At 44.6% G+C, this 26,721-nt stretch overlaps 1 protein-coding gene across 1 annotated transcript in view; it reads right to left on the reverse strand.

Annotated features, from left to right (window-relative positions):
* The window catches only part of TONSL (tonsoku like, DNA repair protein), a 39,411-nt gene that overhangs the window by 3,203 nt on the left and 9,487 nt on the right, over positions 1–26,721 (reverse strand). Inside the window, 23 exon segments of the mRNA XM_043975424.1 lie at positions 3,962–4,009; positions 4,012–4,094; positions 4,973–5,046; positions 6,040–6,062; positions 6,065–6,217; positions 7,609–7,699; positions 7,701–7,791; positions 8,633–8,765; positions 8,768–8,926; positions 12,474–12,552; positions 12,672–12,822; positions 13,740–13,810; positions 14,210–14,988; positions 15,513–15,663; positions 15,869–16,032; positions 16,257–16,329; positions 17,311–17,400; positions 17,567–17,655; positions 19,837–20,038; positions 20,276–20,401; positions 25,117–25,269; positions 25,509–25,654; positions 26,526–26,640. Coding sequence (XP_043831359.1) covers positions 3,962–4,009; positions 4,012–4,094; positions 4,973–5,046; positions 6,040–6,062; positions 6,065–6,217; positions 7,609–7,699; positions 7,701–7,791; positions 8,633–8,765; positions 8,768–8,926; positions 12,474–12,552; positions 12,672–12,822; positions 13,740–13,810; positions 14,210–14,988; positions 15,513–15,663; positions 15,869–16,032; positions 16,257–16,329; positions 17,311–17,400; positions 17,567–17,655; positions 19,837–20,038; positions 20,276–20,401; positions 25,117–25,269; positions 25,509–25,654; positions 26,526–26,640 — 3,244 coding nt within the window.

The raw sequence follows: 26,721 nt of genomic DNA on the forward strand, positions 1-26,721 counted from the left end.
ACCAGAAAGAACAAGGTCAGAAAAACATGATGCAAATATCTTCTCAGAATCTACATCAATTGTCCACTCAAAGAAAGACTCTACATAGACTTTAGGAATCATCTGCTGGTTGGATGGGGAAGTTAGAGAAACACACAGGTAAGGTGTGTTTTCTTTTTTTGTTTTGTTTTTTTTTTTTTTTTTGGTGAGGCAGTTGGGGTTAAGTGACTTGCCCAGGGTCACACAGCTAGTAAGTGTCAAGTGTCTGAGGCTGGATTTGAACTCAGGTCCTCCTGAATCCAGGGCCAGTGCTCTATCCACTGCGCCACCTAGCTGCCCCAAGGTGTGTTTTCAAAAGCAGCTGAAGAGGTCTACCACAGGAAGGCAACAGGGAAACAAAGGAAGCAAGACCAAAGGAAGAAAGCTTTGCAGAGGTCAACAAGTACAAATTCCGAGGAAAAAACCTTCAGTGGTTTTGTGGAAGCCCAGATTGTAGAAAGCAGCTAAAGAGTGGAAACAGTCGTATCAGCAAGGCAAAGGAAAATTAAACTTCACATGATTCAGCACCTATTATGTGCAAGGTTCAGCTTTTATTTCTATTATAAAGGATGAAGGTAATAGAACAGATGGGAGTGTTGTATGCACTTATCATTCTTGCAGCAAGCACATTACTTAACTCACCACCTGATCACACCAAGCTCTGCATTAAGTCCCATCACCAGTAAAATAGAAATTCCTAGAGGCCAGAACAAAGCCCAGTTGTTGGGGTTTTTTTTCTGCCACTGAATAGCCAAGAATGGGGCTGAGTAGGTGTTAAATTCTTTCTACTAAATTGAAATTGAACTTTGTACTTATAGCTTGACTGGGAGAAAATTTTGGAAAGGTCGGCCCTATCCTGCTAATTTCACCTCCATATTTTTCACTCTCCAGCCTATGCCCATAGACAATTCCTTAGAATAGCCTCCTACATTCCTCTCTTCTTCTAGCTCCTGGTTCAAACATAAGCAGATCTAATCCTATCACCCCTCTGCTCAGAAATCTCTAGTGCTCAAGCTGTTCCTCTTCCAGAATGTCCTCCTCCTACCTCTCCATCTGTTAAACCATCTCAAATGCCACTTCCTCCAGGAAGCTTTTCCTGGTCCTCCTTAATAACAACTGTTCTTTTGGGGTTGCACATACCATATTATTTGTACCTTTCTAATGCTTCTTTCACAATGTTGTCTGTTATCTATGCTTGTCTCATTCCTCTACTAGGCTACATTTTATACTTCCAGCATTAGCACAATGCTTTTCGAGCACAAGACATGTGCTCTGTGTGTATGTGTATGTGTGTCTTTCAATGAAGGCTGAATAAAACCCCATTTAGAACACTATTTAGTCAATGCTCAAAGGGGAGAGGTGCATGCTAGTGGTACTCACAATGAAGATGCTAAGGACTAACTCTCCCCTCACATAATCTCAGAGGTGGAAGGGTTTTCTGAGGTCATCTAAGTGAATGAATCCTGGGACAGTAATCCCTCTCAAATATATCTGCAGGTTTGTCACCCAATCTTGCTCATTTTTTTGTTTTTGTTTTTTTGTTGCAGGGCAATGGGGGTTAAGTGACTTTCCCCAGGTCACACATCTAGTAAGTGTCAAGTGTCCTGAGGCCGGATTTGAACTCAGGTACTCCTGAATCCAGGGTCGGTGTTTTAATCCAACTGCGCCACCTAGCTGCCCCGTGTCAACCCAATCTTAAAAGATGTAGAGTGTTGGGGACCCAACACTTCCATAAGTAGCCCACTGCATTCCTGGACTAGGAAATTTTCCCACCATCGAGTTTTACTTTGTTGCAATGGTCTCCTAAATTCTTCAATCCATTACATCTAGTTTGGCTGTCTGGAGCAAAGCATAACAAGTCACCATTCATTGGTTTTGGGGGTTTGTTTTGGTTTTTTTTGTTTTGGTTTTTTTTGGCAGGGCAATGGGAGTTTTAAGTGACTTGCCCAGGGTCACACAGCTAGTAAATGTCAAGTGTCTGAGGCCGGATTTGAACTCAGGTACTCCTGAATCCAGGGCTGGTGCTTTATCCACTACGCCACCTAGCCGCCCCCTCACCATTCATTGGCTTCAATCTGAAAGTTCCACTACTACCTGAAGACAGATACGCTGTCCTCTCACTCAACCATCTTCTTTCCAAGCTAAACATTCCTATTTACTTCAAAGGAACATCAAAAGAACTATCTGGAGGTCCTTTGCAATCATGGTTTTCTGCTTTCCAATGTGGTTCCAAAACTTAACATGAATATTCCCAAGATAGTTTGATCAAAGCAGAGTACAGTGGGACTGTTGCTCTGCCTAGGTTTTGAAAACTGTAATGCATTAAAATTGTCTTGCCTTACCTTTCAGGCTGCCAGAACATACTATTGACTCATACTGGATTTGCAGTGAAATCTTTTATTTAAGAACTTCTTTGTAGCCATGCATTCCCCATAATTTATTTCTGAGGATGATATTGGGGGGGGGGGTTAGGGCAGGGCAATGAGGGTTAAGTGACTTGCCCAGGGTCACACAGCTAGTAAGTGTAAAGTATCTGAGGCCTGATTTGAACTCAGGTCTTTGTGAATCTAGGACCAGTGCTTTATCCACTGTACCCTAGCTGCCTGGATGATTTTTTAGACCAAATGCAAGACTGTACATTTATCTCAATTAAATTCCATCTTCTTAGCTTCAGCCCAGTGTTCTATTCTGTCATATCTTTTTGGATTCTGATTCTGCCAATGTGTTAGTTATTCCTCTCAGCTTTGAAAAGGAGAGACTAAGATGGATTCTGCACACAGATGTGCAGATCGTAGGAGTATAACAATCCACTTGGCTTACCTTCTTAGTCACCTTTTTAAACAAACAAACAAACAAATGTGAGCTCCTGTGGCTGGGATTGAGAACACAGATCTCCAGTTAGCCTGGCTAACTTCCTTGACTCACATATAATTTTAAGACTGCTAATGGGGTCAATTAGAAGTATCACACATGGTTAGGAATCCAAATTTGGTGAGGTAATGATTAGTAGGTATCTCAGGAATTGATGGCAGAGATTCCTAACAGGGAACATCCTCCTTCTCCACCAGGTTTCACCAGGAGGAGGGCAATAATGCTGGGCTTATAATGCTATCTGTAGTTGATAAGATAATTTCTAAGGACAATGGAACAGCTCAGTCAGGAAGTTGGCTGATAAAACGGCCATGAATGGTTACTAGGTGACCTACTTGGACAGTAATAACTGGTTTGAATGATCCTAAGGAGGCAATTTCCCAAAGTTTGGCTCCCTATCTGAAGTCCCTTCTCCCAGGATGGAAGGAATAAGGAGAAACTTGCTTAAGCAAGGAGCTTAGAAACTCTGATGACCAGTGCTGTCAGAATCAAAGTCAGGGTATGACTCTTTCCAGATGGGCCCAGCCAAATGGAAATGCTACTTCCTCCACATAAAGTTCTTTTTTGTTTGTTTGTTTTTAATTTTTTTTTGCAGGGCAGTGGGGGTTAAGTGACTTGCCCAGGGTCACACAGCTAGTAAGTGTCAAGTGTCTGAAGCTGGATTTGAACTCAGGTACTCCTGAATCCAGGGCTGGTGCTTTATCCACTGCGCCACCTAGCTGCCCCCCACATAAGGTTCTTAAGAAGGGATACTAAGCCCTACTTTTCAGATTCAACAGGATATGTCAAGTTCAGAAAATTATAGACTAGGGATTGTGCCCTACCCATCCACCCACTCAGATATCATGGGTTTCCTTCCTCTGAATCTTCCCACAACTCCCAGGACAGGTTTTCTGTACATTAATTACTTAATATATGGCATTTTCCTCACTTTTCTGATAGGCTGCATCTTATTTCATTATAAGATGGCATTATTATCCATGTTTCTGTTCAACTGAGAGTTGACACAAAATAGCTCAAATGAACTGACATGGGGCTGGGGGTGAAAAGTCAGAGTGCCCAAGTTTCGCACCTAGAAAGACCAGGAAGTCAAGCCCAGAATTTCTTTCCTGAAGAGTGACAGGATCTCTTCCAGACTGGCACAGCTAATGTTAGGGTTGGCAGTCAAATCCAGTGAGATTAATGAGGGACAGATAGGAAGACATCTAGACAGATAAAACAAAAGGAAAACTGGGAAACAGATCCAGAAGGAAGTAGGGATAAGGAGAAATTGGTACCCAAAGACATGTGCCCCTCATGGCCACTCCCACTGCTAGGATAATTTTTTTTCTTTCAGTGCAACAAACATTAAGTGACTGTGGAGCAAGGTCTTTAAAAATAGGAAGCTTCACTTTGTTCCCTTCAAATGACCTCAATGAGAGGTGCAGGTGGAATCTGCCCAATACAGTCTATGCCTCCATGAATCTCTGTAAAGTGTTATCTCATGTGGCCCTGTGTAAATAGAAATGTTTATAGGTGTTAATGTGTAATGACTAACAGGAGGGTGGACAAAAAAACAGAGTAGTAAAGCTGAAGGGCACCAGTCCTCAGGTGAACAGAGGAAAGAAATTAACATAAGGCTTAGGAATCTAATCAAAGAGGAGAGAAGCGAATGAAATAGGGTTTGGACTAAGAATGAAAAGCAAGGTAAAACAAGGGAGAGGATTTGGGGTAGTCAGGTAAAATAGAGGAAAATGTGGGCTAGGAATAGTTTAGACATGGGTGACCAGACCAAGGCATCTAGAACCATGAAATCATTAAGGTTTGACTCCCAAACCAGATAAGGCTAGACTGGCCCCATGACTGCTGCCTTGTTGGATCAAGGGTTATCTTCATGTTTGTGGTAAAGGACTTTCTGTGTATTCAAGATACCTGGTCTGAGAAACTGCAGTTGATGTTGGACTGCAGAGAGGGAAGCTGTAGGAAGCCAATAAGGTGGGCTGTTTTCTATCCTATCTCTTCGCCTTGGGTGGCGTGATATTCAAGATAGGCAGCTGAGTGTTTGTCCCAAGCCCTGGATCAGAGAACCTGGATGCCATGTTACCTGCTCAGATTTCTTACAGCTTCATCACTCAGGTAGTTGCCAGACAGGGTGAGATGTGTCAGGGCACAGCCTTCCTAAGATACAAACAAAAGGCACTCAAAAGAGCACAAAGGAAGGGACAGAACACCAACAGGTTTGTAACACATGTTCCAGAAAGTCAGTCAGATGAAGTCTTTAATGAAATTAGCATGCCTGGACAAGAGGTTTAAAAACTTAGGCCCTAGGAAGCCTGAGTGAGCCCTTTCCCCTGACCACCATCTAACACTGAAATACCACGTCAGGAATGGACAAGATATGTAACTCCAGGCGCCTCAGACAAGGCCACCTCTGGAAGTGGATCTGGCATGTAGGATTCTGAAAGACCACCAAATGCAGGAGTCATAGAAGAATATTAGGGAAAAGGAATCAACATAGTTTGATATGGTTGTGTCAGCAAGTCTCAGCCTTGGACACCTGAGAGAGCCTCGAGAGATGGGAGAACAAGAAAAAAATGTGTATGAGTGGGTTCAGATTGATGTATGTGTGTACGGAGCCCCTTTGAGCATGATTCATCATATGACCAAATGATTTATCTGAAAAATGTTTAGCACAGTGTCTGGCACATAGATGAATAATAAAAGTTTGTCATCCCGCCATCCTTCATACCTAGTTGTTCCTCCTCTCGAGTGTCTAGACCTTTTGGGGAGCACAGAATTCATGACTGCTCATTTTATATTGAGATTTGACAAAGCTTTGACAAACACATTTTCCCCCAGTATTTTAATTTTCAAGTTTTAGAGTGTCCCTATTGCTCAAAGCCTACAAAAACATGACAAATACAAGTTGCTGTCCATTATTTTCCTGAGAGTCTCCAATTCTTTCCTTTTGAACTCAGATATGGGGAGTTAGTACTCTGCACCCTCTTTTTTTCTTTTTTCTCTTCTGTCCTAGTGAATTAACAAGGTGAACAAGCATTAAGGTCACTACTACGTGACTGGCACTGTGCTGGCCCTCATCTCAAAAACTCAAAACCAACAAATTTCTTTTAGTACTTTGCTAGCTCTCTGTCCTGCGGCTCTAGTGCATACCTGTGTATGATATCTGATCATAGCTCCATGAATCCTGAGCTGTTCCTGTTGGCCATCACTGAGCCAAGCTCCCCAGCTGAGCTAGGAATACGGTGAGGTACACACGGAAGAACCCGAGCAAGGGCTGGCAAACCCAGTGTGTTATAGGACAGAGACAATATCTTCAGGCCCCGGGCACCTACACTTCAAGGAAGACATATTCAAATAGTGATGTTAGTAACTATATTTAGTCCCAAGAGATTCAAAGAGTTTTGTACAAGGGGTGGCTTCAGGAGCAAGGGGGTAACTCAAACTAATCCTTCTAACTCCCGAATCATAGAAAGCCACACTATCCTCCAATCTTTTTTTTTTTTTGCGGGGCTATGGGGGTTAAGTGACTTGCCCAGGGTCATACAGCTAGTAAGTGTCAAGTGTCTGAGGCCGAATTTGAACGCAGGTCCTCCTGATCCAGAGAGCGTGTGCTTTAATCCACTGCGACCACCTAGACTGCCCCTTCCCTATCCTCTACTCTTGAATGGCTTCCCCACCTGTGTATCTCTCACTTCCAAAAGTCCTTGGGGGAATTCTCACGGCTCAGATAGACTCTTCCATTCTAGCCCCACCTCTTTTAGGATCCCACACCGCTTTTCTGGAGAAACTGGTGTTTATCAAGGTACTTTCCTTCTCAAAAGATCATAATCACATGCAGGTGGGCCCTACTTTAAAGCAAACCTGATATAGGAAATAGCAATTAGTCCAAACTCATGTGCAGGGAACTTCTCTTCAACATAGCTTATTCAGGTTGTTATGGAGGGAGGATGACACACAGAGTCAAGCTAAACCATTGGTGTCATAATACAACCTATAAGACATTATCTATGCCCTATTGTATTTTTAGAAAAATTTTGTTATTATTTATCCAATTATATATTAATCTAACCCAGGCTGCAATGGGGAGTGTTGCCTGTCAGGTTGTTTAACACCCTGAGCTAAACAATGGATTTGAAATCAAAGGGACTGGGTCTCGGTCCCAGTTTGCCACTTACTATCTCTGTAACCTCAGACAATTTACTTCATCTAAGATTGCTTCTTCCTCTGTCAAATGGTGGGTGTGCACTAGATGACCATTAATGTTCCTTAACAGCTCGATATCCAATGATACCATGTGGTATTCCAACCTCTGAGAAAACTATTCTATGGACAGAGAAGTAACACTTCCTCTCAGAGGTAACCCTCGCTACTTTTGGAGAGCAGGAATTATTTAAAAATTGTTAGACAGCCTTTGCACTGGATACCTCCCTCAACTAGAATTCATTTGCTCTTCTACTTTGCTGCATAAAATCCCTTTTTCTCCTCAAGTACCACCTTCTACATGAATTCTTCCTGATGCTACGACTGCTCACGTTCCCCTCCCTCCCTTCTATTTATTTTATTCTGTACCTATTCATATATGTACTTGTTCTCTCCCTGGATTGTTCATTTATTTGTGTTTACAGCCCAGTGCCTCACACAATGCCTGGCACAGAGAGGAGCTTAGTAAATGCTTGCTGATGAAAAGATTCATCTGGGTCTTGGAGCTGCCAGCTCAACCCTGCATGGCACTGTCCATGGTGTGGCTGATGGTCTTCAGGAAGTTTGAGGTGAAGCCACAGGCCTGCAGGCGCAGAGTGCTGAGAGCAGGGGCAGGCCTGTAGGAGGGAAGCCAGGGCCTGGGCACAGCCATCCCCCAAAGGATTCATGCTCAAATTTAGTTCCTCTAGATTCTGCAAAACAAGTGGATAGGAGAGAGGAGAGAGGGGCTAAGAGAAAAGACTTCTTGGGGTGAATTCCTTCATGAAAACCAGACCTTCCTTTTCTGGCCTGGTGGAGTAGCAGGACACTTGGAGTATGGAAGCCAAAGGGCATCTTCTGCAAGACCTACATCTTCTAAGGTGCAGGTGATGTTTCCAGCATTGGACAAGGGGTTCTCTTAGAAGGAGGACCACACACTTCTACTTTAAACTGAACGCAGTAAAACCCATTATGCCCCCAGCCCTCTGGAGTGGGGCCCATGTCTTTCCTAACAAACTGTGGGGTGCTGGGGAAATTGGGATTATGTCTCTTCTCCTCCTGGGTTTGACAGGGCAGGGACCTGGCATCCTTTTCCTGCATTTCCAATAAGTGTTCAGAAGAGGTTAAGTACCCAACAGCCACTCTATGATCATGACTTCCACTGGCAAGAGGCAACATGGTGCAGTAGCATGAGTGCTGGGTTTGAAGCCAAAAGAACCGGGCTCAAATTTCAGCTTTAACAATGACTAGAGGTGTAACACAGGGCTAGTTTCACTTTCCTTCTTCTATGCCTCAGTTTCCACATCTATAAAGCAGGACATAAAATATGCACTACACCTAAGTCACACAGTTGCCATGCAAAGAGTGTGCTATAGAAATATGACCTATGCTTGTTACTTATCCCCACTGACAAGCGCTACTGTGGATGTGATGCTATGCTGGTGGAATACATAACTGCCTTTCAAGGGCTTTCATCCAAGACGTAAACACTAACCAGGGCAGACCAATATTAGAATACCAACTTTAGCTCCCTTCCTCAAATAGAGAAGCCTTACTGGAAGGTTTGTGATTTGGGGAGGCCAGAGTAGCAAGGTGATGTAGGCCATCAGTACCCAAGTGGTTAGATGAGAGATCAAGGAGGGTTAGGCCAGGCATGGTGCTACAAGTAGCCAGCAACTCCACAGTGGCATTGTCCCTAGCCGATTCCCTACCAGGCGTAGCTCCCGAAGTGATGTGTGCAGCTTCAGAGCACGAAGCAACGGGGTAAGCTGGGCTGGACGCAGGCCAAGGGAGCAGGCACTAATGAGGGGCCTGAGCCCTGCTGTTCCAGAGGCCTGGAGAACTCGCTGGTTCTCAGCTAGGGATAAGGGAAGGAGATTTACATTACCACATCTGGGTAGGGTAGGTGTGGGGAGAGAACAAACTCTGCTGCTTGGCATTTACTATCTCAGCTATAATAATCAAGAGTTTATATTCACTTTTCATAAAATCCTAGAAGTGCTCTGGAGTCTTTAAGAAATAAAGGAGGGGCAGCTAGGTGGTGCAGTGGATAGAGTACCGGTCCTGTAGTCAGGAGAACCTGAGTTCAAATCTGGCCTCAAATGCTTGAGACTAGCTGTGTGGCCCTGGGCAAGTAACCTCAATTGCCTTAAAGAAAAGAAAAGAAAAGAAAAGAAAAGAAAAGAAAAGAAAAGAAAAGAAAAGAAAGAAAGAAATAAAGGAAACCCAGGGGCAGGTAGGTGGCACAGTGGATAAAAACACCAGCCCTGATTCTGGAGGACCTGAGTTCAAATCCGGCCTCAGACACTTGACACTTACTACACTTAATAGCTGTGTGACCCTGGGCAAGTCACTTAACCCTCATTGCCCTGCAAAAAAAAAAAAAAGAAAAAGAAAAAGAAAAAGAAAAAAGAAAAAAGGAAATAGAACCAGGGGCAGCTAGGTGGCTCAGTGGATAAAACACCAGCCCTGGATTCAGGAGGACCTGAGTTCAAATCTGGCCACTTACTAGCTGTGTGACCCTGAGCAAGTCACTTAACCCTCACTGCCTGGGCAAAAAAGAAAAGAAAAGAAAGAAAGAAAGGAACGAGGGTAAGCCAGGTAAGGCCAAAAAGCAGCTGAATTGGGCACTTCCTATCCTGTTCACTCTCAAGCACCAACTTTCTCTGCCAGGCCTCTAGCTAAGAATCTGAGAGTCAATATGATGTAATGGAAAGAATTTCATAGATATCAGTTTCCTCCTTTGTTTGTTTTTTTTTTTTTTTGGTGAGGCAATTGGGGTTAAGTGACTTGCCCAGGGTCACACAGCTAGTGTTAATTATCTGAGGCCGGATTTGAACTCAGGTACTCCTGAATCCAGGGCTGCTGCTCTATCCACTGTGCCACCTAGCTGCCCTAGTTTCCTCCTTTGTAAAATGAAATGATTAGAATATATGACCTTGGGGCAGCTAGATGGCACAGTGGATAGAGCAGCAGCCCTGGATTCAGGAGTACCTGAGTTCAAATACGGCCTCAGACACTTAACACTTACTAGCTGTGTGACCTGGGCAAGTCGCTTAACCCCAATTGCCCCCCACACACCCACACAAGAATATATGACCTCTCAGAACCCTTCTAGCTCTAAATCTGACTTTATAATCTCTTCTACATGTACTTCCCCCATCTAGGTTCACATCTATGAGACTATAAATTCATAAGCAACATTGTCTTCACCACCCATATCCTGTGCTCCAGTCATGCAGTGATTCTCTATCAGAGAATTAAAATGGAAAAATCTTGTACTTTGAAATAACTTCAGAAATAATCTGGTCTCATCTAGTCCTTCATAGGAAGCACCTCTAAAACATGCCAAAAAGCAAGAATCTGCCTTATACTTGAAGAATTACAGATATCAGAGTTGGCACTTCAGAGCTCATTTAATCCAACCAACCAATATCTGAATGAGAAACTCCCCTACAATAAGTAACCTGTTAGTAAGTACAAAAAATTATAGAAAAGAATTACTATAGAATTATAAGGGAAGCAATTTTATATATTTTCCTTAGGAACAAAATTAGCTAGTTCAGCCTCTATACCCTGCCAAAGAGAGCATTCAGTCTTTGCTTTAAGACTTCCTATGAGGGAGAAGCCATTACCTCCCAATACAAGGAGGTAATTCTAACGTTAGGAAGGTTTTACTTACATTGGTTCTAAATTTGTCTCTGTCATTTTTATTTATCATTCTAGTTCTGCCCTCTGGGAACAAGACTATTTCCTTTTCCACTCACCAAAAAGGCAAGATATTTCCCCTCTTCAAAATCTCCAAATACATTTGGTTTGTAACATTAATTATGTGAAGAGACAACAGGTTCTCCCTTCTGTGTTTGTCCAGCCACCTATCCATCCTCATCCTGACTCCTAATGCTACTTCCTTACACCCATTCCTGGGAGGCAGCTTTGCAGAAAAGACTCTAACATCATGGATACTTAGCTGCCCACTTTACAGTGCAATTGGCCTGTTTGAAGTAAAACCTAATACTCCAAGACTTTCACTTCTACTGCCTCCCAAATCCTGTGTTCCTGGCTTGGTGCTCCCTTGGGTGGTAGGAGATTCACCTCCTATTCTATTGAGTCAAATTCCTTGGTCTGGCATTTCAGATTCCCAATATTCTGGCCCCAACCTATGTTTCTAGCCTTATCTGCTATTATCCCTCTTCATGCCTCCCTTGCCCCCAGTTCAATCAGGATGGTTTCTAATATACCATATTCACTCTTCCCAGCCTATAGTAGCTTTACCTCCCTTACCTATGCTTTTCAGTTCCTTTTTATGGGTTGTGTTCCCTTATTAGAATGTAAACTGCTTGAGGGCACGGACTGTCATTCTGCCTGTACCAGTATTCCCAGTATTTAGCAAAGAGCTTGGCACAAATGCTTGGTGACTTGATTTGTTAATTTGTTGCTCCACCTTCTAACCCATCCAAATCCTAAGGGCCCTTCAAGGTTTGATTCCTAATGGAAACTTTTGGTTACTTTGACTGCAATCTCCCCTCCCCACCCTTACCTAGCGCGTGCGCACACGCGCGCACACACACACACACACACACACACACTCTCTCTCTCTCCCTCCCTCCCTTCTCCGAACAGTTGTTACACTTAAGAGTTGGCACTGTACCACTAAACATTTGGTCATATCTTGTGTTGTTTATTGCACGTGAGTTGTCTCTTCCCAACCAGATTGTGAGTTCCCTGAGAGGCGGTAGCTTTCCTTTCTCTATTCCCTCCACCCCCTTGGTGAGTTCAGAACAACTACCACAGGTGCAGTAGAAGAGGCCTGAGTCTAGGGGTAGGACTCATTGGGGATCCCAGTTCCCACTGGACTATTGGGGTGATATTGGCTAATCATTTCTCTTCTCTGAGACTGTTTTCCTCATGTGTATTACAAGGGGGCTGAAATAGTCTTTAAAGTTCTTTCCACTTCTAAATTGAAACTAAATAATTTGTTGCCTGAGTGATCCCTATACCCCTCTCCACACCCCTTCTCTTCCCAACACTTGTACAAAGGGACCTAGGGCTTCTAGGGAGTAAATAACCAAGAAATGGAATCTTTGCCTGATCTCCGCAGGCAGTCAGAAGTGGTATTATCCCTTTACACCCTAGGGCTGATTTCCCTCCTCTGAACAGAAGCCAGGGATCTCCATGAGGGATGGGGAGGGGCAGGGGAGATGTGAAGTTTCCACCCCAGTGGCCAGAGCCTTTCTTCCTGCCCTGCTTTTCACGAATCAGTGAGGCCTCCCTCAATAGCTACCTTTGACTCATTTCCCCCACCTTCCTCACTCCCTGCTCCCAGCAGTAAAGAAAGCTGGGGAGACTCCACCATCTCTGCCATTAAACAGGTAGTCTTGGTTGGCCTCCTGCTGGCTCCTTACCTTCCCTCAGGCTTTGACAAACCTTTCGATATCGGTCCGTCAAGGGTGTTAGGTCACAGGAGACTACTTCAGCTAGCACCTGAAACAGAGGTGATTTGTCAGTTCACAGGCCCTAGATTTTCTCAGGTATATGTGTATCAGGGAAGAGAGTGCTCCAAGTCCTGTGAAGAGTAGGCAGACTTTTCCAATGTCTCTCACCTCCTCATTGCTCTGCAGAACATCAGTGATGAGGTCTTCAGGGGCTAGTAGGGCCCCCTCCTTTTTCAAGGTAAGCCAGGTTAGCAACCCACATGTCTGGTAGTATCGCTGAGATGCCTGGTCTGCCAGCCATGACACAGGGTGCCTTTCACTGCACCAAGGAAGAACAGAGAAGGCATCTATGGAATCACTGACCCTCCCCTCCCCAGGATTCACTCTCCCCTCTGAAGTGGCAGGAATAGAAATCTTTCAACAGGGGATCTTCAGGAACAGCAGTTTTCAGCAAGTCCACTGAAACGTGCTCAAAACAAGTCGTCATTCCAAGAACAAGGACCCAAACTCAATTTTGCTGGTTCCTTTAGCCTGTGCTCCCTCAGTGCTTACAGATCCTACTTCTCTAGTCACAGGAACTAGAAGTGACCCCCCCACCCCGCCCCAAACTAGCCACTTCCCCCCAAAGGGAGAGGGCAGTGCTGGCAGTTTATAGAATGAAGTTTAACCAGGAGTTCTCTTCTTTACTCAGCCACACATGATGTCAGGCAAGTCACCTCATCCTTATCACCCCACACCCATCTCCTTCTCTATTAAAGGAGGGGACTGGTCCTGCATCTGGCTCCTGGGGACATTTCCTGTCAGGGTCTCTCTTCACCTCGTCAGGACTCCTTTACATCCTTCCTCTTTTCAGTGATTCCCAACTGCCAAATGCCTCATCCTGGCACCTGAACCTTTCATAGGCCTATCCCCTACCTAGTTATCATCCCAGCAAAGACCTATCTACTACAGCCAAGTTGGCTTCTTCATTGTCTCTACCCTAGGTTCACTCCAGCCCAATCTCCTTATTTCCAATTCTACAATTCAATGGTAGCCCATATCCTACTTCTTCCAAAACTACTTCCCAATAAGAGGGTGAGCTCATCAAAGACAAGGACCATTTCTGCTACTCCTCTGGTACCTCCAAGTACGTAGAAAGACCTGAGCAAAGAGTGGGTACCCAGCAAATATCTGACCTGAAATGAATAAATGAAGAGAAACTAAGCAGAGAAGCAGGCAGGAAGGCGGACTCCTTACCTCTGGGGAACTGGAATAAGAAAGACATCATCCTGTACCCGAACCCGGATCCGGACGGGTGCAGCTGAAGACTGGGAAGGAGGAAAAAGAAAACCAGGGCAAGTGAAGTTTCTGGTTGTTTAACATCCCCTAGGCCTGTCCTGGAGAAAGGACCCTAGTGTTAGAGATAAAGATTTGGAGCTTGCAGTGCCTTGAGGGTGGCATCTTGTTTGGCTTATACCCAAATGATCATCCCCTTTATAACATTCCTAGAGCTTATTCATCCAGTCTCTGCTTAAAGACCATTAGTGACAAGGAACTAACAACTGAAGTGACTTGGCTTACTTTTGGACAGTTCTAACTGTTAGGAAGCTTTTACTCAGCATTCCCTGGTACAGGGTTTGTCCTGCCCCCTCCCATGGTCAGTGGATGTCCTCAAGGTCAGAGATTGTCTACCCCAATCTCTCCCCAAGAGCTCCTGGCTCACTTACTGGCAGGCATCCTGCAGAGGTACTCTCTCCACTGGCGCTTGAAACCCTGGAGATGGAGGGGTTTTCTTCTGTCAAGTTACTGATCCCTCTGGTTCTGCCCACCACTGTCCTGTCCACAATTCGAGTGAGTCGGCTCTGTCGGGAACGTGGCTTAGAACTTGGGCAGATGGTTCCACTATCACTATCTGGTCCAGATGTGCAATCTGACACATTGTCTGGCAGACAGTGGCTCCTCTTGCGACGGACACAGTGGGACTCTATATCATCCTCCAGCCAGTCTCCATCCAAATACTCTTCCTCAGGAATGAGAGCTGCCTGGGCCATGGGTGTCTCACTTGGTCCTTTTGCTATGGTCTTGAATGGGCGCCGGGTCTGGGCACTGCCCACACCACGGATAGCTGCCTGGTACACAGCCCGGCTGGTAGATGCCACATCTGAGTCTGTGCTCTCAGTGGAGCCCAGTGTTGCTCCTTCTGTCTGCTGCACCAAGTTGAGGAGTCTTGGCTTCTTCTTTACTGGCTGGAATGGAACTATATCATCGTCCCCTTCAGAGCTACTGGCCTCATCTCCAACATGGTAACTCTGTGGCCTGGTGATACCCAGTCTTGGTTCTGAGGTGCTCAAGGGCTTGTTAAGGAACCTGTTCTGGGAAAGGGGATGCTGTGCTTCTGGTATGGCCAGGAAGTGGCAAGACCTGAGGGGGCTGGAAGAGGGGGAAGTCTCAGGATCAAACAGAGAATTGGTCTGGATGGTTTGGGGAGAAAGAGAATCTTGGGATCCTGCAGGAGGAAAAAACAACAAACAGTTGTGAGAAGTCAAAGGTTGGCCTCCCACACAACCTATCCCATGGTCCAAAAAAGTTATAGGAAGAGATTGGATTTATGATTTCACTGATAAAGGGGACTGTCAGATAAGAAGACTTTTTTTTACCAGAGCCCAGTGGCGTCTTCTCTGCAATTTATACTTTGAGAGCTGTTTAGAACACTGGGAGATTAAGCGGCTGGCTTAAGGGTCACAAAGACAGTAGGAATCAGAGCAGGAGCTTGAACTTCTGTCTTCCTGGCTCTGGGCCTGCTCTCTATCTATTATACCCCAAATATCAAGCAGAAACTATTCAGGGACCCAGTTGTTTTCAGGGTCTAGCTATGTATGACTGAGGTAGTAAAATTCCTTGAGCTCCGGAGGAGAGTACCCACTTTCTCCAAAAAAGTGTACCTAGCCCCATGGGAGTGAGTCGTGCATGCTGAAATGAAAAGCAGAGAGATCCCCTAGGAATCCCCTGGGGGATGTCGATGCTGCTCACCATGGACCAGTGAAGCTGTCCGGTGTAGTTTTTCCATAGCCGTTTTCTGCAGCAATTTTTCCATAGCTTGGGCTTTTTGACGTGTTTCCTGATCCAGGTCCTTGGCATAGAGTTTCATCCACTGCCGGAGGGTCTCTCGGGGGCTGTGACCCTATAGAGGAGATAAATGCAAACATCAGTCCTTTGTCTTGAAGATCATAGCCACTTGAATCCTGGGGTCCCAGAAAAGAACCCTCCGTTCTTATTCTTCCACCACCTTTCCCACAGATTCCCTCACCACCAAATCCTGAGTGGCCTCCCTCTTTAGATTCTTCCCATAATAGAAGCCTCCCCTCCCCACCCCCAACTCCTCTCACCTTGCTGTTTTTCGCAGTGACTGATGCTCCCCTCTCTATTAGCAGCTCAGCCACCTCAAAATGGCCACAGTTGAGGGCATCATGAAGAGGAGTGATACCCTCACAGCCTGGGCCCCCAGGATCATCCACAGTAGCACCATGGTCCAGCAGGAAGCGGACAATCTCTAAGGGCCCCAGAGCACCCAGCCAGGTAGAAAGTCACTAGCTGATCAGAAGCCCCGCTAAGTGTCCCAAATTCAGACCCTCAGTATGAGTTCCAGGTCCCTTCCTCTCAGTTCACACCCTCCCATCCATCTTGCTTCTTTATCCACAATTCCCTGCACTTCCCCATGTCCAGCCCTGTTTCCTCTCACGCCATCTTCTGCTCACCAAAGCCCTCCCCCCTCACCTAAGTGCCCATGGTTGCAGGCTTCATGTAATGGGGTCCAGCCACAATAGTCTCGAGGATTCAAGGGATGACCCTATGATGAAAGAAAGATCCAGGTCCTGGGCATGACTCTGTAATCAGAACCCATACCCCAGCAGCCAAACAGCCAAAAAGGGAGCACCCTAGCTCTTCAGCTCTTTATTTAACAAGTTACAAATGAGCATCCTGGCCTTTCAAACTACTCTAACTTCTGGAATAATTGCAAGCTAGCACAGGCAACTTTAGGAATCAAGCATCAGAAGCCTAGTGTTAGTCACTTCAGTGTTGATCCCTAGGCTTTGTACTGTCTAAACAGTGAAAAATACCATCAGGAGGATAATCACTGCAGGCATGGGGGCATCACCTGTCAGCAACATGCAACTCCTTCACTCCTTCCTGGACCTTGCCCCCTTAAGCATCCAGACTAATACCACCTGCCTAAAATAGAAAAACTACTTAGGCTATCAACAACAGGGAGCTGAAGCTCTCCTCAGCTTATTGGAGTATAATGCTGAGGAGGTGTCCACGGAATCCTATTAGTTTCAAAAGAACTTTAACTCTATTTAGATATTCCTGGTCATCTTGAGCATATACAGAAATGTAAGTCTAGTCAAAACTCTTCCCCTTGTCCTAGTCACTGATCCTGCTGCAGCCCCAGCCACAGACTGACCCCGCCAAACCTGGCCTAGCCACTAATTTAAAGGGGGAACAGGTATGTGTGTGAGCAGATGGTTCTATACAGATCACTCCACCCTCAGATCCCATGTCCTATTATTAATGGGGGTTGGGTCATAGTACAGCCTTCATAAACAAAAGGGCCACATTCTCATATTGAATATGCTACCTCCATTACAGAGCTCTACTCCCCTGGGGGATCAGGGGTGATGATATACATGAATTGGACCAAGTCTATGACTCCCAAGATGGACAACAGGACAAGGATGGTGGGGGAAATTCTGTCCAAATCTCAGTAGCCATACTTCTACAGTCTCTAATTCTATCCTTAGTTCTTCCCTGTAAAGGGTCTGAGTCATACCTGTTCCACAAGGTCACGGACCCGGCGATGCTGCCCATCAATACATGCTCGATGCAGCATTGTCTCCCCCATATCGTTTCGTCGATTCCACTGTGAAGAATCCACCAGATGGGGGGAGAAATGGAGAGAATGTACACAAGTCAGAGTGGGAACAAAGAGAAAAGGAGGACAGACACTTGGGCTACAATATGATGAGGACACAGGGAATGTGATGTCTGAAAGTTAGTGGCTACTCCTTTCCCCTCACCAGGCCTACCTTATTCACTTTTCGACGGCCAGGGCCAGTCTGTCCATAGCTCTCCATTTCTTCCTCTCCTGAGTGAAGACTGCCACAATCTTCATTCTCTGGAACAATCATGATGGGTAACTCAACCCAAGCCCTAGTGATATCACTGCTTTGGCCTGGCAGCTATCTGGAGACATGTTCCTAGATTTTAAGTCTAGATCAAGCTCAATAGCCTTTTCCACTAGTCTGACACTGTGTGCAGATGCTACAAGCTCAAGACTAGTTAGATGATTTCCTGAGGATCTTTCTAACCCTAATCCTGTGATCCTGTGGCTAAACAAGCCTCTGGTATTTGCTCAGATCCAGTTACTATGTCTGTCTCATGTATTAAATCAACAAAGATTTACCAAGTCCCTATTATTCTTTGCGAGGAGCCAAGAGAAATACAAAGATGAATGAGATATGGGTCCTGCCATTATAGAGTCTAGTGAAAGAAATAGAAATGAACACAAAAAAAGAGGAAAAAACATGAATCACAGAAGGCAAGATATAAAAAGGTCAATAAAAGAGGTACAGATAAAAGTGGTATGGAAATAAAGAGAAATCCCTTCTGGCTGGGGGAGGATGAAGGAAAACTTCATGGATAAGGTGGCATTAAGGATAGAGATGATTTTTTTTGTTTTGGTTTGGTTTTATTTATTCATTCATTCATTTGTTTGCGGGGCAGTGGGGGTTAAGTGACTTGCCCAAGGTCACATAGCTAGTAAGTGTCGAGTGTCTGAGACTGGATTTGAACTCAGGAACTCCTGAATCCAGGGCCAGTGCTTTATCCACTGTGCCACCTAGCTGCCCCCAGGATAGAGATGATTTTTGACCAGCAGAAACAGGTGGAAGGGCAGGCTAGGCATAGGAACAGATTCAGAGACTAGCATGTAGTCTAACAGGGCAATTGCACAAGGGAATATATGAGGGAGCAATGGAATCTAAGGCTGGAAAGACAAAATGGGACTAAATCATTTGAAGAAAATGGGAAGTCACCGAAGGTCTATGAGAAAATGGGGTAATTAGACCAGATGGCCTCTAAGGTCTCTCCTAGCTTCAGACCTACAATTTTCTGATCCTACAACTGTAAGAAGGATGACATGAAGCTAAACTTTAGGAAGATTAATCCGGAAGTGTAAGAATTGAAAAAGAAAATAATAGAGGCAAAGATACTGGCTAGGAGGGCTTAGCAATTCTTAGTAAAAGCTAAAGGTGTGGACTTCTGACAAATTTATCCTGTATCTATCTTGTTTGTAGGTAGCCGTTTACATGATTTCTCAACCATTAGAATGTAAACTCCAGGAGGGCAGGGACTATTTTTGTTTTTCTTTGAATCTCCAGTGCTTAGAGCAGTACCTTGCAATGGTCAGTGCTTATTAAATGCTTGAATGACTAAACTAGATGAGAAGTGGGAATGAGAAGGAAATAAAGGAAGCCAAAGACAATTCAGAGGAAGAGATCTGGCAATTAGTTGGATGGAGGAGACATAAGAGATGAAATCAGAAATAACTGGAAGTCAGACTGACTATGAAAATGCTATGATCAAATGGATAAGTCAAGGAAGGGAGCAAGTTTTGAGTGAAAAGTTATATTTTGTACATGTTGAAATAGAAATTCAGGTATCAAGCTTGGGAAAGAAATCAAAGCTGGAGCTTAAGTACGGTAGATGAAACCCAGACAATGGATAAGGATCACCAAGGAAGAGCAGAGAGAAGAGAGCCAAAGGCAGAGCATGCCTAAGAGCCACACACTTGCTGCTGTCCCTCACAGAAGGAATAGAGCTATTGATATCCCCTGTTCCACAAAGTCTATACCAATGGGCATTTAATCAAGAATAGCTGATAAAAACTCACCAATTGATGCACCATGCATTTTTACTAACATTTTTTTTTAAAGTAAGGCAATTGGGGTTAAGTGACTTGCCCAGGGTCACACAGCTAGTAAGTGTTAAGTGTCTGAGGCCGGATTTGAACTCAGGTACTCCTGACTCCAGGGCCGGTGCTCTATCCACTGTGCCACCTAGCTGCCCCTGCACTATGCATTTTAAAGTGCTTTTTTGTGTGCCTTGCCTTGTACTAGGTAGGCCTGAGTAAAAGGGGAGGCAACAGTCCCTGCTAGTAGAGTTATATTCAAGTTAAGTTGTATTGATGGTGAGAAGGCTGAGCAGAGCAACAGAGCTGGAATTCTACAGCAGCCTGTGGCCAACATTTCCCAAGGCTTTCTGACTGAATTCCTGATAATCCTGGGCATTCACTCACCGCTTTCTGAGAGTTCCACCTCACTGTCTTCCAAGGTTTCACTGTTCTCCAGCTCCTCTTCCTCCTCTTCTTCCTCACCAATATCCTTGGATGGGCTCCAGCCTTCCATACAGCTCAGCTCCTGCAGCTTGGAACTGGTGTTGGGGGCTTCAAGGGGCTGGTGTTTCAGCTGTATAGCATGGAGGTGCTGCAGAACCTGCCGCTGGGGAATGTAACAGGGATCAGGGACCATGACTCACAAACTCTGAAGGAGAAAAATCTATGACACTTAGGAAGGTAGGGATTGGGAAGGGCAGGAGATCCTAAGAACATACTGTCTAGGAAAACATGATGGGTAAGAATCTTGAGGAAGGACCCAAAAGTAAAACTGGAAAGTGCAGTCAAGAGAAAAAGGAGCTCTGGGGAGTCCAGGGAGTGTGGGGCTGTACACAGATCTCACCTGTAGCCAAGGCTTCTTGGCCTCTTGTGAACAATGGAGGGCACTCTGGAAACATGGTGCCAGCTCCTCATAGGGCTTACCAGCCTCTTCCTTGGACAGGGCAATGTTCAACCAGGTCTTTGCCTCCTAGGAACATGGAAAGGAGAAAACCGAAATGGGCCCACAGCAACCTTACCATCAGCTATACACATACTAGTCCCTGTGGGAATTTATTGTGATTTGGGAACCCTGCCTTTGGGCTGAGATTAAAAAGCCTTAGGCCCTCAGGGTTCTTCTCTGTGTAAGAGGGGCTGGTGCCCCTCCCCCTTGGCCAAGCGAAGAAGCGTGTGGGCCTTAGAGAACACCAGTGGGCAGACAGCTAGAGGGAACCCCAGCTCCCTCCACCCTGAGGGAAGCTGTCCCGGGGATCCCAGACTTGTTCTGCCAGGCCCTGAGCGCAGCCCTTGTGGAGGTCCCGGACACGCAGAAGGGGACACGGGCCCCTCCAGCCCTGGGTGTGGTACGCATGGGACACTCGAGCCCCTGGCCTCGGCATTAGGGCGGCCGGCGGATTAGCTTGGCTTGTGCGGGGGCGCAGGGAACCTGAGGTTTGAGGGGAGAGAAGGAAGATATATGCCAGGGTAGTTAGACAGTAGAGAAGGAGGACAGAAAGAGGACACTGGAGGACTAAGAGAATGGAAGGAGGTCTGTGAGAGAGAGATGCAGGGGGTCAGCGCAGCAGTACAGAAAGAAAAGTTAGACGGTATGGGGGGGTCGACAAAGCGAAAGGGGGCCTGGAGTTAGAAGAAAGGAGTGGGGCAGTGAAAGTGAAGCAGGGGAGCTAGGTGAAAAAGAGTGAAAGTTGGAGAGAACTGGAGGCAAGCTGGTCCAAGCAGCAGACCCTCAGGCAAGAGGCAGCAACAGCCCTTATTATTATTATTTTTTTGGTGAGGCAACTGGGGTTAAGTGACTTGCCCAGGGTCACACAGCTAGTAAGTTGTCAAATGTCTGAGGCCAGATTTGAACTTGGGTCCTCCTGACTCCAGTGCTGACTCTATCCACTGCAACACCTAGCTGCCCAACAGCCCTTATATTAAAAGCAGCCAGGTCATATAATTTACATTTCTTTGCCCTTATCTTTTACGTTGATTTTTATAAATAAACTCTTCTTTGATTATTTAATTAAGAACTTCTTAATCCTTTGCTTATCAATTTGGGAGCAGAACAGTGGGGAGAAATTTTTAAAGGGCCCATATAAATTAACAGCAATCAGGTAGCTAACCAGTCAAAAGTTCCCAGATTAGGCCCCCAGTCAAATTAAGACCCCCAAGCTAGTTAAAAGAATTCTTACAGTTGAATGGCGATTGCAGCAGGACTTATGGCCCAAATTATAATTTTTGTAAGGTTATAATTTTTCTTATACTTAAAGTCTAGTTATATAATTTTTCTTATACTTAAGTCCAGTTATATAATTTTTTTCAGATTAGTTATGGGTAAAAAAAAATTTTTTTTAACATCCCAAGGCAAGAACTGACTCATGACCCCAAGCAACTTTTTACAGTCTCCTTTCTGTTACCTAGATTGAGGAAGGGCCTCCCCAAGATAGTCATCATTTATCTTCTTTTTTTCTTTTCTTTTTCTTTTTGCAGAGAAATGAGGGTTAAGTGACTTGCCCAGGGTCACACAGCTGGTAAGGGTCAAGTGTTCGGGGTTGAATTTGAACTCAGGTCCTCCTGAATCCAGGGCTGGTGCTTTATCCATTGTGCCACCTACCTGCCCCTTGATGGTCATCATTTATACCAGTCACTGTATGTAAAAGCCCTTTCCATGCTCTAAGTTTCTCCCCTCTCTATCCATTCAAGTGATATTCCTAAAGCATAGATCTAATAATGCCATTCCCTTAATAAAAACATGTTAAGTGTCTGCTTTGTGCCAAGTACTGTGCTAAGTGCTAGGGATAAAAAGAAAGGCAAAAGACAGTCTCTTAAGGAACTCACAGTCTAATGGGAGAAACAGGAGGAAAACAACAGAGAAGGCACTTGAATTAAGGGGGATTAGGAAATGCTTTTTGTACAAGATGGGATTTAACTGGGACTAGAAGGAAACCAGGCAAGCAAGGAGGCAGAGGTTAAGAATAACAGAATTCCAAGCATGGAGGAAAGTCAGAGAAAATGCCTGGAGTCAGGAGATGGAGATATTTTGTTCAAGGAAGAAGAAGGAGACCAGTGTCACTGGATCAAAGAGTACATGGAGGACTGGGGTAGGGTAAGGATAATGTATAAGAAATTAAAAAGGTATGGGGCAGCTAAGTGGAGCAGTGGATAAGGCACCAGCCCTGGATTCAGGAGGACCTGAGTTCAAATCTGGCTCAGACACTTGACACTTACTAGCTGTGTAACATTGGGCAAGTCACTTAACCCTCACTGTCCCACCAAAAAAAAAAAAAAAGTTAAGAAAAGCTTTGAATACTACATAGAAGATTTTATATTTGATCTTGAATGTAGCAGAGAGCCACTGGATTTTATGAGTAAGAGGAGGAGATGAAATGGTCACCTGCACTTCAGGAAGATCACTTTGATGGCTAAGTGGATTAGAGTGAGGAGAGACCTGTGGCAGGCTGACCAAGCAATAGACTACTACAATAATCAAGATGTAAGGTAATGACAGTCTTTACCAGGGTGGCAGCAGTGTCAGAAGAGAGAAGGGGAAATGGTGTTCAATAGATATTGCAAAGATGAAATCAAAAGGTCTTGATAACAGCTTGAATGTAGGCAATGAGAGAGAGGTGTCAAGGACAATGCCTTAGGTTTCATACCTAGGTGACTGGAACAAGGTTACCCTCAATAGTACTAGGAAGAAAGGAGGGTTTTTTGGGGGAAAAGTGAGTTCAGTTTTGAATATGCTGATTTTCAAATATTTACAGGACATCCAGTTCAAGAGGTCCAATAGGCTGTTACAGAAATGAAACTGGAGATCAGCAAAAAGGTTAGGGCTGGACAGATGTGAAAATTATCAGCATAGGAAAGGAGGAAAAATGGGGACACTGATGCACTGTTGGTATAGCTGTGCATTGGTCCAATCATTCTGGAGAACAATTTGGAACTATGGTCAAAGGTCTATAAAACTGTGCATACCCTTTGACCCAGCAACATCACTACTACTTTTATATCCCAAAGAAATCAAAGAGAAAAGGACCTATATGTACAAAAATATTTATAGCAGCTGTTTTTGTGGTGGCAAAAAAATTAGAAAGTATGGGGATGCTCATCAATTGGGGAATGGTTGAACAAGTTGTGGTACATGATTATGATGGAGTACCACTGTGCTATAGAAACAGTGAATAGGATGGTTTCAGATAAACCTGGGAAAACTTATATGAATTGACAAAAAGTGAAGTAAGCAGAATCAGGAGAACATCGTACACAGTAAAAGCAATATTGTAGGGGCAACTAGGTGGTGCAGTGGATAGAGCATCGGCCCTGGAATCAGGAGTACCTGAGTTCAAATCCAGCCTCAGACACTTAACACTTACTAGCTGTGTGACCCTGGGCAAGTCACTTAACCCCCATTGCCTCAGCAAAAACAAAAACAAAACAAACAAACAAAAAAGCAATATTGTAAGGATGAACAACTGTGAAAGACTTAACTACTCTGATCAAGATACTGATCCAAGAAAATTCCAAAGAACCCATGATGAAAAATGCCTCCAGAGAGAGAACTGCTGAACTCTGAGTGCAGACTGAAGCAAAGGGTTTTCTTTTAACTTTATTTTTCTTGGGGATGTTTTGAGATGCTTTCTTTTGTAACATGGCTAATATGGAAATATGCTTTGCATGACTTTACATTTATAATTGAAATTATATTGCTTGCCTTCTCAATAGGTCCAGAAGGGCCAGGAGGGAAGAAGAGAATTTGGAACTCAAAATTTTTTAAAAATCAATGTTAGAAAATTATCAGCTTAGAGATGATAATTGAATTCATGGGACCAGATGAAATCACCAAGTAAAATAAATTAGAGGGAGAGGAAGGACCAGGACAGAGCCCCATGGGACAACCAGAATTAGTGGATATAACCTGCCTTGAAGATCCAGCAAGGAAAGCTGAGGAGAAGCTGTGGAATAGGTGGGAGAGAGTAGTGTCACAAAAACCTAGAGAAGGGCAGCTAGGTGGTGCAGTGGATAGAGCACTGACCCTGGATTCAGGAGTACCTGAGTTCAAATCTGGCCTCAGACACTTAACACTTACTAGCTGTGTGACCCTGGGCAAGTCACTTAACCCCAATTGCCTCACTTAAAAAAAACAAACAAAACATTTTCTTTATACCCCCAGAACCTTGCACAGAAATTATTGACAGATACAAGAAAACAAAAGACTCTGCTCCTACCCTAAAAATACCTTCTGGTGTAATGACAGAGATATATCACAGTATTAAGTACACGACAAATATGAAGCATAGTGTTAACAAGTATTTTTTTTGGCTCAACTTGTTTTTGCGGAATTCATGGTCTCAAGAAGGTTATATGACCTTGTTTAGGAAAAAATATACAAAAGAACATATAAGGGGCAGCTAGGTGGCACAGTGGATAAAGCACCAGCCCTGGATTCAGGAGAACCTGCGTTCAAATTCGGCTTCAGACACTTGACACTTAACTAGCTGTGTGACCCTGGGCAAGTCATTTAACCTGCATTGCCCCACCAAAAAACCAACAACGACAAAAAAAAACCCATATAGCCAAGTATGAGACCAATTACAACTGGACCAAAGTGCTGGAGAGATGGGGCTCAGTGGAATCAGGGTCAGTAAAAGGAGATTCCTTGGAGAAGGGGGCAACAGAGAATCAAGTGTGAAGAAGAAAGTTTACCTCTAGAGGGTTGCCCCTCCGTAACCTCAGCTCCTCCTCATAGTGCTCCACAGCCTGACTGTAGTTCTTCAGGTCCCCAAAGGTGGCAGCCAGTGAGACATGAATGACAGCCAACTCCTGCTTTGATATCTTCAGAGATTTGGCAAACTGCAACTGGATGGGAGCAGCCCCAATAAGGAGAAGTCCTCTCTGATCCCTCATCCACAGCCCTCCAACTTTCTTGTTTTTCTTAGTTTGGGAGTACTCTTCAACTCAACTCTGTTCACCTCCCTCCTGGTACATTTTGGAAGACTTCTTGAAGAAAGTCCATGCCCAAAAAGGAATGTGCCTTGATACAATGGAAGGGTGAACTTTACCCCCTTAACTCCAGCTTACTGGGGGCACTCCCTTACCTGTTTCTGGTAGGCCTCAGCTGCCTTGGGGAAGTCCCCAGATTTGGAGAACAGGTCCCCAAGCTGCTCACAGATGCCTAGGGCTTCATGTAGATCACTGTGCTCAGCCTCCTCCAGCCTTTGCTGCAGACTCACCACTTTTAGCACTGCTTGGATATGTGGAGGAGGGAGAATCCAGAAAATGAGGTATTATGATTATAATAAGGGCTCCTAGTTTTCAAATTTTTCTTATGTGATATTCCAACAAACCCTGTGAGGTTGCTTGCAAAGGTATTATCACTTCTATTTAATAGATTGAAAAAAAAGTCGACATTGATATAGTTCCTTAAGCATTTGTGTAGGTATTATTGTCCCCATTTTGGAGAAAGGTTAACAGATTCAGAGAGAAAATGACTCGGCCAATTTCACAGTCAGTAAGTGGCAGAATTACGACTCAAAGCCAAACTTCAAATCACAAATCAAGAGCTCATTCCACTGCACAATACTGCCCCCTTAAGGAAGGGTGACACACCATTCTCATTATCCTCAACATCCCTCCACAGTGTGCTTTCACATCCACTAATCATTTATCTGTCTTGAAAGTAGCCAAAGCATCTATCATCATCTTCATTTTTACCTGCCCAAGGCCACACATGTATTAAGAGCCAGAGACAGACTTAGAACCATGGTCTCATACAGTGTTTTTCCTACTATACTATGATGCTTCTCTAGCAAGTTAGAGAGAGCTAGGACTAGGACCTTGGTTTCTTGGTTCCCAAATATTCTTTCTCAGGATGGTTTTGTTGGGGTTTTTTTTGGGTGGGGGCAATTGGGGTTAAGTGACTTACCCATGGTCACACAGCTAGTAAGTTTTAAGTGTCTGAGGCTGGATTTGAACTCAGGTCCTCCTGAATCCAGGACCCACCTAGCTGCCCCAAAGAATTCTTTCTAATATATTGTGTTGCCAGGTCAGATATCTGAAGGGGAAGGAAGGAGCCCAGCCCAGTACCCTTGGAAGCAATTAAATTCAAGCCTCACCGTACTTGAGACTTCTGCAGATTGTGTACCGCTGTTTGGGCTGCTGGGAGCCTAGTCTGTAGGCCTTCTTTAGGGCCCTCTTGGCAGCCACAAAATCTCCTAAGTCCTGGAGGATCTGAAAAATAAAGAAAAATGTTCAAATCCTTGACCTGGTTGGTACCTCACCCTTCCCAAACTTTTGAGATATCCCTAAGAG

Source organism: Dromiciops gliroides, chromosome 1, assembly GCF_019393635.1.
Source record: "Dromiciops gliroides isolate mDroGli1 chromosome 1, mDroGli1.pri, whole genome shotgun sequence".
Taxonomy (NCBI): domain Eukaryota; kingdom Metazoa; phylum Chordata; class Mammalia; order Microbiotheria; family Microbiotheriidae; genus Dromiciops; species Dromiciops gliroides.